Source organism: Dermacentor albipictus, chromosome 1, assembly GCF_038994185.2.
Source record: "Dermacentor albipictus isolate Rhodes 1998 colony chromosome 1, USDA_Dalb.pri_finalv2, whole genome shotgun sequence".
Lineage (NCBI taxonomy): Eukaryota > Metazoa > Arthropoda > Arachnida > Ixodida > Ixodidae > Dermacentor > Dermacentor albipictus.
The window spans coordinates 110,284,190-110,299,673 of NC_091821.1; the positions used below are offsets into that span (position 1 = coordinate 110,284,190).

At 43.5% G+C, this 15,484-nt stretch overlaps 1 protein-coding gene across 6 annotated transcripts in view; it reads right to left on the bottom strand.

Moving 5' to 3' along the window:
• Herc4 (HECT and RLD domain containing E3 ubiquitin ligase 4) overlaps window positions 1-15,484 on the bottom strand; it is a 283,320-nt gene that overhangs the window by 150,728 nt on the left and 117,108 nt on the right. For all 6 annotated transcript variants that reach the window (XM_065439437.1, XM_065439436.1, XM_065439434.1 and 3 more), the window contains one exon: window positions 2,474-2,663. In XM_065439437.1, the coding sequence (XP_065295509.1) occupies window positions 2,474-2,663 (190 nt within the window). The remainder of the gene's footprint in view (window positions 1-2,473; window positions 2,664-15,484) is intronic.

Here is a 15,484-nt window from a genome sequence, read left to right on the forward strand (position 1 = left end):
AAGAAAGCGGTGCGGTCATTTCTGGGCCTTATGGACTATTACAGAGACTTCATTCCGAAGTTCTCAGAGATGGCCTGCCCTTTGACAAAGTTGAACCAAAAGATGGCAACACAGAAAGTGATATGGGGCAAGAAAGAACAAGAGGCATTCGACCAACTAGAGCGAATGCTTTCCAGCCAGCTGATCTTGAGGGCCCCCCGGATTCACGAAGCCATTCGTGCTGTGCCCTGATGCTTGTTCGCAAAGCGTGGAGGCCATCCTCATGCAATGCCATGACGGAGTTCTCTATCCAGTGACATACGCAAGTCGCCAACTGCTGTCATGTGAGGAAAACTACTCAGCGATTGAACAAGAGGGACTGGTGCTTGTGCGGGCAGTTAAAAAAATTTCATGCATTCTTGTTGGACAAATCATTCTGCAATGCAACCATGAGCCTCTTGCCTATATGAACTCTACAAGGCATGTAAACAGTCATGTTCTGCGCTGGAGTTTGACTCTCATAGAATATGAGTTCACTGTGCAATACATAAAGGGCAGCAAAATGTAGGGGCTGACTACGAGCCGGGTGTAATCATTGTATCACGATATCCTTTCCGTGTTTTTATATGACGTAGTGTATCAGGTGGGGTGCGGGTCTCATTACATGAAATAGCCACTTTTTTTTGGTGAGCGAGACATTTTGTTCCGTAAGTGCATGCGTTTTCATGTAAACATTTAATGTTGTTTTATACTTATATTGGACACACCGTTGTTATGCATGTGTACCGAATAATGAACAGCTGTGCCCATGTTTGTGTCTGTGTCAGCGTATGTGCGACTGGGATAATGCAATAATAAAAGGTTGTGCCCCCGGACAACTTAAGTGGGGGTTGATTGCAGTGACTGGTGTACTTCTTCGCAAGATACCAAATACTGGCCTGCAAAGCAGCAGCTAGACAGTTGCACCGGATGACCTGACGGAATTTCGAAGACAGTCCCCAGACAGCCAAACTTCAAGACATAAGACTAAAACAGTTCTTCAGCACAGGGCATCTGGAGGAGAAATAGGCGAAAGAGGGAAACACCGCACCTCAGCCGGGTGTCGGATGACTGCAGGTCTGGGAACGGCAGTTTGAGGAGAGACGCAAACAACTTCGGATCAGGCGGGCGCTAAGAGGGCTGCAGGAACGAAGATGGCCCGCAGCTTTGCACGAGGCCAGGCGCCGTCATGGCCAACTCTGCCTGTCACTGCCTCTGCCGCCGATAATTAGGAGCAACCAAGCCGTCTACCTACATCGGAGCCACAGCGCCAAACTCCACTGATCAACTGACACCACCGCATCGTGTCGGATGATGGACGTGTAACCTGTGAGCCCTCTGCTAAAATATTGTTTCTTCATGCCCCATCTCCTGTTGCGTCACATTATATATTTGACTTTTCTGTGAACTGTTCGTCTTGCTTTTGTAATGTTTCTTGCCTGTAATTTGATTAGTGATTCCCAATGTAAGTTTTAATTGTGTATTTGTATATGGTGTCCTGTGTCCATTCTCTTCACGTAGCACACCTGCAGGTGTGACACTAGAGTCCCTCACAGTCCTACACACACATTTGCACAAGCTCTGCAAGGCATTCCTACCACAGCCTCATAAAAAGAAGTCAGGAAAGAAGAGACACTACTGTGCAACATAATGAACAGATGATAGCAGCTAACACTCATTGAGAACTCCATTTACTTCCAAGCATAAGGTACCCCTGCGCTCACCAGAACACCACTTATTTGTAGATTCCACTTTCAAGATGCTTAAGCTGCTTCGACACTGAAAATTCCAACGCAAATGATGAGTTGGAAAACCATCACTTATTAACAGTGCGAATTTGCGTGCATGCGACCCATAGCTTTTTTGCGGTGTGCAATTGAAGTAGAGACAGCGATGGTGGCTTCATGGCCCTCTGCTTGTTTTAGTTTTTTTTTTTCTTTCCCCAGGATTATGTGTGTTGGCGTGCCACGGTGGCAGATATATATCAGAATACCGACACATTTTTCAAAATTGTAAGAACTTTACAGAATGCAGTTTTATTTCACAACTTATTTGTAGACTCATTACCTCCACATCACTTACATAAGTGTTAGGATATGCAGTCAAGTGGTTCAGTATGACATTTAACACAAAAGAGGTCAAAGAGCCGTATCTTGTGATGACCAATTTCATTTTCTATTTTTCTTTTCAAACCACTTATTTTGCACAATGTAGCCAATCCCGGTGACATTAGTGGTACAGCAACATTTAAGCCAATGACAGAGGGAAAAAAGAATGAGAAATGAAATAAATTGTTATGGAGTTAGGCCCCAAACAATTTTTATGGCACTGTAAACCATCCTTGCAAAGTAATGATTCCAAATAGAATCACTTGAAAGTGAAACCGTGCATAAAATTTACATGACGCAAGCGAGAAACCACGAACAAAAGGTAACACAGATGGTATAGCTCTTACTTAAGACGTCAGCAGCACGTGTGCTAAGGCGGGAGACACACAAACAGTATTTGCCCACAAGAGTCTCCAGGTAGTGATTAAGGTTTCTGAAAAAGTGGCACTGTGGCAGCAGCAGCAGGACACGCATAGCCTCAATGTCTGAGGGGCCTGAAGCCAGGCCCTTGACCATCTCCTCAAGGCATGCACCCACCTGCACGAACAAAAACTTAATATTAGCACATATGGCTAGAATAATTTGCTGCCATCAGGAAACACATGTAAACAACAGTGTGTGATGCTAATGAGCTTTTAAAAGAACTGCCCTACAATGAGATAAATAAATTTTTATATGAGCTTTTCTGCCTTTGTAAAACTCGTGGATACTTGCAGGCATGAGCATCACATCTACAACAGTAATCACACAAGCGAGAAATCCCTTTTAGCCATGTGTGACTTCAGGTACAAACAATGATACCGCTGTGTCTTTGTTCACACAAGCAGTGCAGAAGTCAAAGGAATATCAGTGTTACCAGACTAAATTTTGAGGGCATCGGTGCGGCAGTGTCTGAGAACTGCCATGATGAACCACAGTTCAGTGCAAGCAGAACAAGCTGAAAAGGACATAATTTAAAAGTAGAAGCTATCTTTGCCTGCTGGTCAGACGTTCAGGCAATCCTTTATCATTATTTCTAAAAACCAATCACAATTGCAAGTTTTGAAAAGCAGTTGCTAGTCATGTGAGCATTATACCCACAAGCTTCCAGGCCACCAACATCCCTGAAACACCTCTCTACGTAATACCAAGATCATTAGTGAGGCTTCAAATACAGAGATATATGAATAATTTCCATGTTTTTTTTTGTTTTTTTTTTCCTTGTCCCAATTCATTGGTTAGCGGGACTCTTCAGTATACACATATGGTATGGTCACATCATCCACCACAACGGCTCCGTTTGTTATTCTGAAACTTGGCATCACCTGAAAGTTTTTAGTGGACCACAAATTGACATCGACCGCTACAGAAACGACTGCTATATGGGAGGTTGAAATTTACCCACAGCCCACACAACTCAGAAATTAACCCTTTAACTGGCAAGATAAGAAAGGCCTGACCTAGAATGTTTTTATTGCTTTATTTCTTCTTGATATTGTTCAAATGCGCACCAAATGAAGCCTCAAAGGGTTTCTCCGAAAACTAAGCAACATACAGCAGGTAGAAAATATTGTTGACCAGCTGATTAGAGACCAATGTATGGTCCAAAACTTGTGTTTGGTACTTACTTTGACAAAGTAAATGTGTGTACTTGAGATCTTTCTCAAAAGAGAAAAATAATAGCTTTCTTAAACAAAGGAAAAAATTGTCGCATCAGTGATAATATGACCACCACGTCTGCTAAGACGATACCGGCAAGGTCTTCAAGTTTGCACACCGAAATATCTGCTGCTGCTCATGATCGACATTTTTGTGATTACCACTGTTGAGCAGGCACGTAAATTAAGGTAAATTGAAAGACACAGATTAATATTTGGTTTTGTATAGTTTTTGCAGTTATTTTTGTAAGGTCAACAATATTGTTGAGCTGCCAGTTAAAGGGTTAGCAGTGTTCTATGATGCCAAGTCAACACTGAAGGCAGCAGAATGCTTTTTGAAGAAAAGACCCTATCTGCATCCTGGTGCTTTGCGAATTGCACAAAAGTACTCAGTGACGTGGCCACAACATCACATTTCAATGGGTGTTTAGTCACTGTGGCATGATTGACATGGAACTCGCTGACAGTGAGGTAAGATCGGCCTTCCATGTCTCCTATATAATGTGGATCGCCTACACATTACTTGACACCAACTCGCTGGTCATATCGCTCATACATAACCTTACGGTGTGCAGGGCTCATGCCGACAACATCCCCAGACACCTGCATGTATTCGATCTTGAAGGGAAATTCCACTTACCTGCAAGGGTTATGGGAAGCCAGACACCTTTGCTACATAGGATTTGTCCGGGCATTGCTTTCACCCACTGCTAAGCTTATCTTATCAAACTGAACAGCCCTGAGTGTGAACACTGCCAGACACATCACATACATGGAGCACTGAAACACTATGTGATTGCCCAACATATGTGTAGGAGTGACAGACACTAGATGGTTTCCTAGGCAGTGTCCGGAGGCAACCACTATCGAAGGGCACTGTACTCAGCCCATGGCCTGATGCTAAAATTGCCAGGTAGATAACAAAAGCATTATTAATGAAGTTCCCGATTGCGCATGACTGGATGAGCAGCTTTAGTAGGTCCATTGTGTAATGTATACATACATTCACTCCTTCGCTTTACCATCATATATTGCTGAAGTACTTATGCTCCCCTGCCTTTTTCCTAAGTGCAGAGTAGCAGGCTTGAGTGCAACAGCTCAGGCTGACCTCTCTGCTTTTCCTGTAAGTATACTCTCTCTTGAAAATCGATAATACAACAGCCAGGGAATTTCTACATGTGTGGCGTGCATCAACACCTGCAAGCAGGAGTTGGTGCGAGGGCGACATGTCTCACATTAGGGGCAATAGCCATTATACTGCAAAGATGGCACTGACCTTTGCCACAGTACCTTAATTGCCATCGTACAGATTTCTCCCAGTTTCATTTAAATTTCCCTTGCATCCTTCCAAATAGAGACTTTGGTTGCTTAAGGCATGTTCTTCTGACACCATGCACTGAATAAATGCATCATGTACTCGATGTTTCTTTCCTGCCTTTCATGCAAAAGATAAGTCTACTCCTGTAAGTAGCATGCTGCCATAAGTAATGATGTGGGAGCCTCACTGAAAGAAAACACTATAGCTCAAGTCAAGCACCCATTTCTGTGACACCACTGGGAGACCATCTTCTGGGTGACACCACTAATAAACCCCACTCCCAAAGCCACCATTATGTTATCAATGCAATGGCTGACGGTATGTGCATACTCATCAACACTTGCCTACATGTTGTCACTGACACCTGCACACCTACACACAGGACCACCACACCACTGTAGATATAGGTCTTTGAAAAGAGAATAATTTTCTTGTACAACAAAGCTGTATTGCAAAGGATGGATGTGACAGAAGTCACTCAGTAAACAGCTGCCAGACAAAGACAGAGGTGAATAGTGACAGCTTCCAAATGTGCCACACAATGTTCTTTTGTACCATATCTATCATTGTACAAAAAAAATTGCCCAAACATGCAGAACATGCATCCAGAGCGCTGCAAATTTAAATACTGGTCTCCAACTGAGTGTTCATCACTTTCCTGGTAAGTGGAATTTTTCGCACACTTCTGCCTTCCTCCAAACAGTAAATGTGAGTGCACAAGGGAGCGGTTGTACAAACAAAGACTAAAAAGCAGAATACAGCAAGTCTCAGTAATGCAAACTCTTATCCTTCCTACATTGGTTTTGCACATGCTGTGTTAATGCTCATTGTAACACTGTCATTGGACTTGTTGTTGGGTCATTAGACTACAACTTCTGGACTCGTCATGATATAGTGAAGATGGGCTGACAAAAATTAGAATGCCACCATCACTGTCCAGGTTTCCAGACACCTAAGTGAACTAACACAAAATCTGTCCCATCAGATGGCCTTGGCTTGGATAGCTTGTAGTAGTCACGCAAACCATCAAACTTCTGATTGTCTACATCACACCATTGCCTCGCAATGACGTAACGTTTTCATCGTGTGATCCATGCTTCTAGGAGAAAATAGTCAGATTTCAAAGTATTGTGAATACCACTTAACCAGGTCCACATTATTGTATCTACTAACTTCACCTTTACAGAGGCTTGTGCCATTAGTCTGCCTTGCACAGTTTACCTCCGTGGGATGTTTCTTGGTTCTTTCCATCACAACCATCTCATTGATGAATGCATAAATATGCCCATCAGAAGTAAATTTAGTTTGACAATTGATAAATTATGTATACACAGCAGGACATGTGAGTGCTGACTTGCACAAAAGCACAGCAGAACCTCGTTCATATGATCCTGTTACGAACAATTTTACAATGCAAACATTTATTATCAAGAACACAAAAAACTACCCAAGAGCATTGCACTTAAATTTACTGGTACATATGTTCCCGGGAAACATGATTTTTCAGCAACAACGTTCAACACATCGGCAAATTGTGATCATATGATACCATTTACCGGCCACTAGGTTCCATGTAAACAAGAAAATGTGCGAGACCGGCACCATGGAGCCACCATATGGCCGCCCGCCACAGCAGCTTCACTGCAATAATCGCCCACTCGTCTCGCAGGAAAACACTAGCGCATACCAAGTTTCTTATTCCAGTACTAGCAAATCTCCTCCCGTGTCATTGCACACCCCATTTACCGCTATCTCCACCAAACCTATCGCGATAAGCACCTTCACCTATGTTTCAAAGCATGTGGGGCATACTGCCGTAGGTAGCGTACAGCACGTTTTTAGTACGCTATAATCCAAACACACCGCTGTTCCCTGCTACAGGCGGCATTATTTGAGCGGCACGTTTCGCTTCAGCAGCACGTTTCGCTTCAGCGGCACTCAGCGTCACCCATCAGCTTGATTTCGTTTTGGTTTCTCATCGCCGTCTTAAAACACTACACAATAACAAAACAACAAAACACGTCTCGTGCCACTGAAGCTCCGCCAGCTCAACGTGCGCCTCGTGTGCAACGATTTGCACAATGAAGATGTCAACTGCACTGCTAGCAGTGCTATTGAAGGAATTAGAGGGCAGTAAATGGGATATAATAGGGCTCAGTGAAGTTAGGAGGCCAAAAGAAGCATATACAGTGCTAAAAAGCGGGCACGTCCTGTGCTACCAGGGCTTAGCGGAGAGAAGAGAACTAGGAGTCGGATTCCTGATTAATAAGAATATAGCTGGTAACATACAGGAATTCTATAGCATTAACGAGAGGGTGGCAGGTCTTGTTGTGAAACTTAATAAGAGGTACAAAATGAAGATTGTACAGGTCTACGCCCCTACATCCAGTCATGATGACCAGGAAGTCGAAAGCTTCTATGAAGACGTGGAATCGGCGATGGGCAGAGTGAAAACCAAATACACTATACTAATGGGCGACTTTAATGCCAAGGTAGGCAAGAAGCAGGCTGGAGACAAAGCAGTGGGGGAATATGGCATAGGCACTAGGAATAGCAGGGGAGAGTTATTAGTCGAGTTTGCGAAACAGAATAATATGAGGATAATGAATACCTTCTTCTGCAAGCGGGATAGCCGAAAGTGGACGTGGAGGAGCCCCAACGGCGAGACTAGAAATGAAATAGACCTCATACTCCGCGCTAACCCTGGCATCATACAAGATGTGGACGTGCTCGGCAAGGTGCGCTGCAGTGACCACAGGATGGTAAGAACTCGAATTAGCCTAGACCTGAGAAGGGAACGGAAGAAACTGGTACATAAGAAGCCGATCAATGAGTTAGCGGTAAGAGGGAAAATAGAGGAATTCCAGATCAAGCTACAGAACAGGTACTCAGCTTTAACTCAGGAAGAGGACCTTAGTGTTGAAGCAATGAACGACAATCTTGTGGGCATCATTAAGGAGTGTGCAATGGAAGTCGGTGGCAACTCCGTTAGGCAGGATACCAGTAAACTATCACAGGAGACGAAAGATCTGATCAAGAAATGCCAATGTATGAAAGCGTCTAACCCTACAGCTAGAATAGAACTTGCAGAACTTTCGAAGTTAATCAACAAGCGTAAGACAGCCGACATCAGGAAGTATAATATGGACAGAATTGAACATGCTCTCAGGAACGGAGGAAGCCTAAAAACAGCGAAGAAGAAACTAGGAATTGGCAAGAATCAGATGTATGCGTTAAGAGACAAAGCCGGCAATATCACAACTAATATGGATGAGATAGTTCAAGTGGCTGAGGAGTTCTATAGAGATTTATATAGTACCAGTGGCACCCACGACAATAATGGAAGGAAAAGTAGTCTAGAGGAATTCGAAATCCCAAAAGTAACGCCGGAAGAAGTAAAGAAAGCCTTAGGAGATATGGAAAAGGGGAAGGCAGCTGGGGAGGATTAGGTAACAGCAGATTTGTTGAAGGATGGTAGGCAGATTGTTCTAGAGAAACTGGCCACCCTGTATACGCAATGCCTCATGACCTCGAGCGTACCGGAATCTTGGAAGAACGCTAACATAATCCTAATCCATAAGAAAGGGGACGCCAAAGACTTGAAAAATTATAGACCGATCAGCTTACTGTCCGTTGCCTACAAGCTATTCACTAAGGTAATCGCAAATAGAATCAGGAACACCTTAGACTTCTGTCAAGCAAAGGACCAGGCAGGATTCCGTAAAGGCTACTCAACAATGGATCATATTCGCACTATCAATCAGGTGATAGAGAAATGTGCGGAATATAACCAACCCTTATATATAGCTTTCATTGATTACGAGAAAGCGTTTGATTCTGTCGAAACCTCAGCAGTCATGGAGGCATTACGGAATCAGGGTGTAGACGAGCCATATGTAAATATACTGAAAGATATCTATAGCGGCTCCACAGCCACCGTAGTCCTCCATAAAGAAAGCAACAAAATCCCAATAAAGAAAGGCGTCAGACAGGGAGATACGATCTCTCCAATGCTATTCACAGCGTGTTTACAGGAGGTATTCAGAGACCTGGATTGGGAAGAATTGGGGATAAAAGTTAATGGAGAATACCTTAGTAACTTGCGATTCGCTGATGATATTGCCTTGCTTAGTAACTCAGGGGACCAATTGCAATGCATGCTCACTGACCTGGAGAGGCAAAGCAGAAGAGTGGGTTTAAAAATTAATCTGCAGAAAACTAAAGTAATGTTTAACAGTCTCGGAAGAGAACAGCAATTTACAATAGGCAGCGAGGCACTGGAAGTAGTAAGGGAATACATCTACTTAGGGCAGGTAGTGACGGCAGATCCGGATCATGAGACAGAAATAATCAGAAGAATAAGAATGGGCTGGGGTGCGTTTGGCAGGCATTCTCAGATCATGAACAGCAGGTTGCCATTATCCCTCAAGAGGAAAGTCTAGAATAGCTGCATCTTACCAGTACTCACCTACGGGGCAGAAACCTGGAGGCTTACGAAAAGGGTTCTACTCAAATTGAGGACGACGCAACGAGCTATGGAAAGAAGAATGATAGGTGTAACGTTAAGGGATAAAAAAAGAGCAGATTGGGTGAGGGAACAAATGCGAGTTAATGACATCTTAGTTGAAATCAAGAAAAAGAAATGGGCATGGGCAGGACATGTAATGAGGAGGGAGGATAACCAATGGTCATTAAGGGTTACGGACTGGATCCCAAGGGAAGGGAAGCGTAGCAGGGGGCGGCAGAAAGTTAGGTGGGCGGATGAGATTAAGAAGTTTGCAGGAACGGCATGGCCACAACTAGTACATGACCGGGGTTGTTGGAGAAGTATGGGAGAGGCCTTTGCCCTGCAGTGGGCGTAACCAGGCTGATGATGATGATGATGATGATGATGATGTCAACTGCAGTTGAGTATGAAAAATTTTTATGTCAATTTGGATCATACGTATTTCAGTATAGTATGTTTTTTTTTTCTCGTGTTTTTTCCAAGATGTATGAAACAGTGGCGTAGCCAGAAAGTTCGTTCAATGGGGGCTCATGTTGCATAACTGCATTGCCATCAGCAAATATGCTGCAAACGAATTTGAACGCTACGCACTGTGAAGACAAGGAAAATATGTATTTTTTTAATGAAAGAATATACTCGTATGTCCCAGAAATTGTGCCTGAAATAACTGATATCAATGTTTCCATGTTTTTGTCTGTCTAATAAGTAAAGAAAATATCACACGAACTTTAGAACTACATCAGTTCGAAAACAGGAAAGCAGTGCATGCTGCTCATATGAAAAACTTAAAGACCATGAAATGAACAATTTCAGGCCAAATATTTTAATGAAACTTTGTCATTCAAGAAACTTGTTTACATTTTTGTAGAAATGCAACGGCCAAGGAAAAATCTCAATGAGGCCAGTCTTTGTTCGAATGTATTGCGCAGGAGCAGCTGTCACCGATCGTGTATTGAGTAACTGCACCGAAATTAGTCGCAACACAGAGCACATATAAAAAGCAGGAGTTCTGAAAAATATGCGAGGGCGAGTCACATGAAAGTGAGCCAATGCGAATATATGACAAATGGCATACTTTACTTAAAATAGTCTCCGTGACCATTTAGACATTTGTCCCACTGACCAACGAGTAGCACGATTCCCGTCTCATAGAAATCTTTGGGTTGCTGCTTCAAAAAGCCTCTAACCGACTCTTTCACGTCAACATCCAACATGGATCTGGTTCCCTTGAGCTGTTTTTGTGGAAGTCACAAGGCGACAGGTCTGGGCTGTATGGCAGATGTTGCAGTGTTTCTCACTTGAACTTTGCCAGTTTTGTGTTAACCACATCAGCGATGCGGCGACGAGCATTGTCGTGGAGCAAGATGACCCCATTCATCAAATTTCCACGTCGTTTGTTTTTGATTGAGGCACGCAGCCGGTCCAGCGTTTCACAATATAGGAAACGATTGATAGTGTCTCCAGGTTTAGCAAATTCAATCAGTAATGGCCCCTGACGATCGAAAAAAAAAAAGTCAACAGCACCTTTCTGGTGGAAATGACGGCCTTTGCTTTCTTTGGAGAGGTGAATTGGAATGTTTCCACGGTAAGCTTTGCCGTCGTGTTTCAGGCTCGCAGTAGTGCCACCATGTTTCGTCCCCCGACACAATTGCAGACAAGAAGTCGTCACCCTTTACCTTAATTATGGGGTTTTACGTGCCAAAACCACTTTCTGATTATCAGGCACGCCGTAGTGGGGAACTCTGGAAATTTGGACCACCAGGGGTTCTTTAACGTGCACCTAAATCTAAGTACACGGGTGTTTTTGCATTTTGCCCCCATCGAAATGCTGCCGCCGTGGCCGGGATTCGATCCCACGACCTCGTGCTTAGCAGCCCGTCAGCCTCATTGTGATACCAGATCAGATGAGCCAAGGCAGCACCGAACCTCTCCTGCTTCTGGCAGTGGTTCAAAATCTTGAGCATCCACTGTGCACACAAGAGCCAATAACCGAGATGTTCATGAATTATGGTGTGAACCAAACAGTACCTGATGTCCGCACACTCTGCTAGTTCATCGATGCTTATCCTCTGTTCTTGTCTAATCAGTTCACCAACCTTTGCAATTGTGTTGGGGGTGATTGCACGGTGGCTTTGGCCTGATCTGGGATCATATTTGAAACTTTCATGTCCTTCTTTGAACCATTTGCTCCAATGTTTCACAGTGGCCAAGGAAATACAATGTTCAACGTACACGAAAGCCATACGGTGACTAATTTCTTTTTCGGAAATACTTTCAGCTGTCAAAAACCTTGAAACACCATGCTCTTCAACTTTCAGAGCATCCATTATGTCACAGAACTATGTTCAACGCAGTGTATGATGGCATTAAAGAACATTTATCTTCACATTTGTGAGTCACTTTTGTAAATGAGAGATGCCTGTGTGCTACGTGCATGCCTTGCAGATAATGAGACGAACCATTATTGCACAGGAGGGGTTGGCTCACTTTCATTTGACTCACCCTCGTGCATTAGAAATGCGAAGATAAATGAAATATACAAATGTGAAGATACAGCTGAATAAAGGGCAAAAAAGTCTCACTGCAAACAAGGTTTACTGCACGTATACATAAAACCTCGCAACAAGATATTTGAATATACATTCCAATAAATCTCCAATAAATTCAATAAGTCTCCAATAAATCTAAGTATCTAAGAAAAAGTCACTGTGTATATTGCATCAAACAAGGCAAATAAACATGTTGTGCAATCACAGATCACATAATCCTAAGGCTCGCCCCCCTCCCTCTACTCACCCTGAATTATGACACGCGGCGGTAGGCGGCACGCATCCTCCACACTTTTCTGCCATGAGCACACAAAACTAAGCCACCATCGTAGGCTCACTCATGCCAACCCCCCCCCCCACGCTTTCACTAGCACATACAGCATGCGCCGCGCGGTAATGATGTTATCGCCCCTGGGCTTCATACGGAACATGAGGGCGATGGCGATGGCAGGAATGCGCCTTAGTGTCCATATAATTGCTATTACAATAATTTAATAAGAGTATTCGGAAACTGAAGCGTCCCACGGCCCATCACTTTCCGCAAAAGAAGACTTAACAAAATGAAACTTTCGCCAAGCGACAATTCACTGCGCCGCAACAATGTCTTTCTTTCTTTTGTGAGGCGGGGGCACCGAAATGAAAAAACCTGAAGGAAAGCATGTTGGCCACAATCGAATGCCTATTTTGGGCGCCTAATGTGGCTACTGAAGGAATATCGAAGAAAACATGAGTCACTTGGCCCGCAGAGAACCATACGCATACTGCTCAGTATCCTACACTGACGAGACAAGGCTTTCCGGAGAGGTTGCACTCAAGCGAGCGCGTTGCAATCCGTCGAATCCACAATTGACGGCGGCAAGCAATCATTGTTTCTTTTTCTCGTCTGCTAGTCTGAAAGCGTCTAAAACTCTGCAATGCGAAAATCCACCCAGCCAGAGAAAAGCGAACGCGCACCAAAGTGGCCGCGCGGTGGTCGGGGCAACACAAGGAAAACGCATGCGCTCTGGCTGGCTCTGGCAGCCCGCGGGTAGCAAGAACAAGAAAATTGAAGAGGCTCAATGTGTCCTCGCGAATAAAAGTTAAACTACAAAATAATAATAATAATAATAATAATACCTTTGCTGGCTTTACTGTCTTGACATGGATGCTTTGGCGCAGGTGAAGAAAAATGTTGATATTCTTTTCTGTGACACAATGGCACTAGTGAACCACCACAATACTTCAACTTGTCTGATAGTGTGTTGATTTGGCTTGTCTAGTTGTATGGTTCGATCTACGACCTTAGAAAAGTCAACGCATTATTGGCGTGAAATGTTTATAACAACACTAAACCCGAAGTGTTCCGGAATTGAAAATCTAATGCACGACTTTGGAAATGTCAATGCACCTTTCACATCAAAAGTTTATGAGAACTTTATACCCATTAAGTTTCGGAATTGGAATCCACGCGCTCCATAGATTCCACGGCCTCCATGAGATGCCCCGACGAGCCCACTCGCCATCAAAACGCTCTTGAAAATTGGCGATTGGATGGGGCTCCTTGCGTTATATGACACTAGGTGCATGGGTGTTGCAACGAAATCCAGCCCGAGTTCGCAATGTTTGCGCTGAAATGTCAGTCTTTTCGAGTGTGAAAAAGACATTCTAAACAAAATTCAGAATGATTTCCGGCGCAGGGGGTTGTTTTTGGTCGGTGGTGCAGGACAGCACGAAAAAATCTCAAGGGGAAGGGGGGGGGAGGGGGCTGAAGCCCCATATGCCCCCCGCCCCCTTGGCTTTGCCCCTGGTATGAACGAGCTTCTACTTATACAGTATTTGCTCTCAAATCATTGCCTGACTTGTGCTGTGGTAGCGCCAAGTAGTTTTTCTTTAGTAACTGCTAGACTGCATCCACTACATTCTAAAAGCTGCAGAAATGCTCTTCCAGGGATGGACGCAGCCAAGGGAGTTTTGGAGCAGCTCTGGGAGCAGCAAATTTGGCACTATATAACAGGTTTGGAGCAGGAATTGTCCATAATGGAGCAGAAGATACACATGTGGGAGCAGCTTGATAAAGCTCAACATAAGTGAAATAAAGGCAGATCAAGAAAAGGTGCTCTTTATTTGACTTTGCAGAACACTATCATGTTGCAGCAAATCAGTTCTGCGGAAGCCCACAAGGTGGAGGAAAGTTCATGAGGGGGAAAAATTGTCACCCGCTTGACAAAGGAAACCCCATATGGGTTTCTCCGAAAGCACAATTAATGAAGTTACATACTGCAAGTCCCCAACTACATGTGGCGAAGAAAAAGATAATGGAGGGCTTTACATCAACAGCACCCACTCTATGTTGATAGGAGTCTGTTAATGCTAGTCAATAGTTTTTTTTTATGCACAAGGAACTAATATTTAAGTTTAAATAGCTAATATTTGTTAACTTATTTATTGGAAAAGGTGCCAATGCAAAGTTTGTGGACGAAGTTGAGAGATGACCAATAACAGCGTTTAAAGCAACCTAGGTCTTGTGCGGTCCTTTTTTTTGGCAAAAGTGAAAAGAAAAAAGCCCACGAAATTTTTTAAATATCTATAGTCCAACACGTCACCACACCAGTGATATCAGCGGCATCAGATGTAAACTTTTCATCTTGTACATTGTGTATATTAAGCACATGTGAATAAGAAGTGCGGTCTTGTAATGGCTCACTTTCAGAACCATTGCATGATCACCGCGCTACTTTGCATTTGGCAATGACCGAAGATGTGTGTCAAAAGCATTTGACGCGTAAAGAACAATTCATGGCCTCTTGTGCCCAGTGCCCGTATATGACAATGTTAGAGTTGAGCTTGATGCAATCTATGGCATGCGGAAACATTGTGATAGGCACAGCATTTTTTTTATGGGTTTTCTTTTTCTCTAGAAAAACGTTCCGGACAAATCCTAGGTGGCTTTAAATGCTGTTATCGGATATTTTTCAACATCCTCCTGAACTTTTTAGTTGACATCTCATCAGTTAGAGAAGTTATAAAGTTAGCTAATTAAATGTGCTGGTGCAAAATGAACAAGAAATACTCACAGTGACCATCAATGTACAGCGAACACCATTCGCGTACTGTCCTCTGTTATTTTTCAAGTCTTGTGGACGTTCAGATGGGCCTACCACTGCTCGACTGAATGGCGACAAGATTAGGCCCATTGCATCCTGGACTAGGAATGCCGCTCATCTCGGACAATTTTATCGTCGGCTTATTTTTATGAAGCTTATTCTTGCTCCTTGTCAACATTAAGTTGGGATAGCAGACTACCATACAATAAATGTGAAGTTGCTTTGCTGGTCACTGCTTGTTTGCTAGTATTCAACATCACTTGC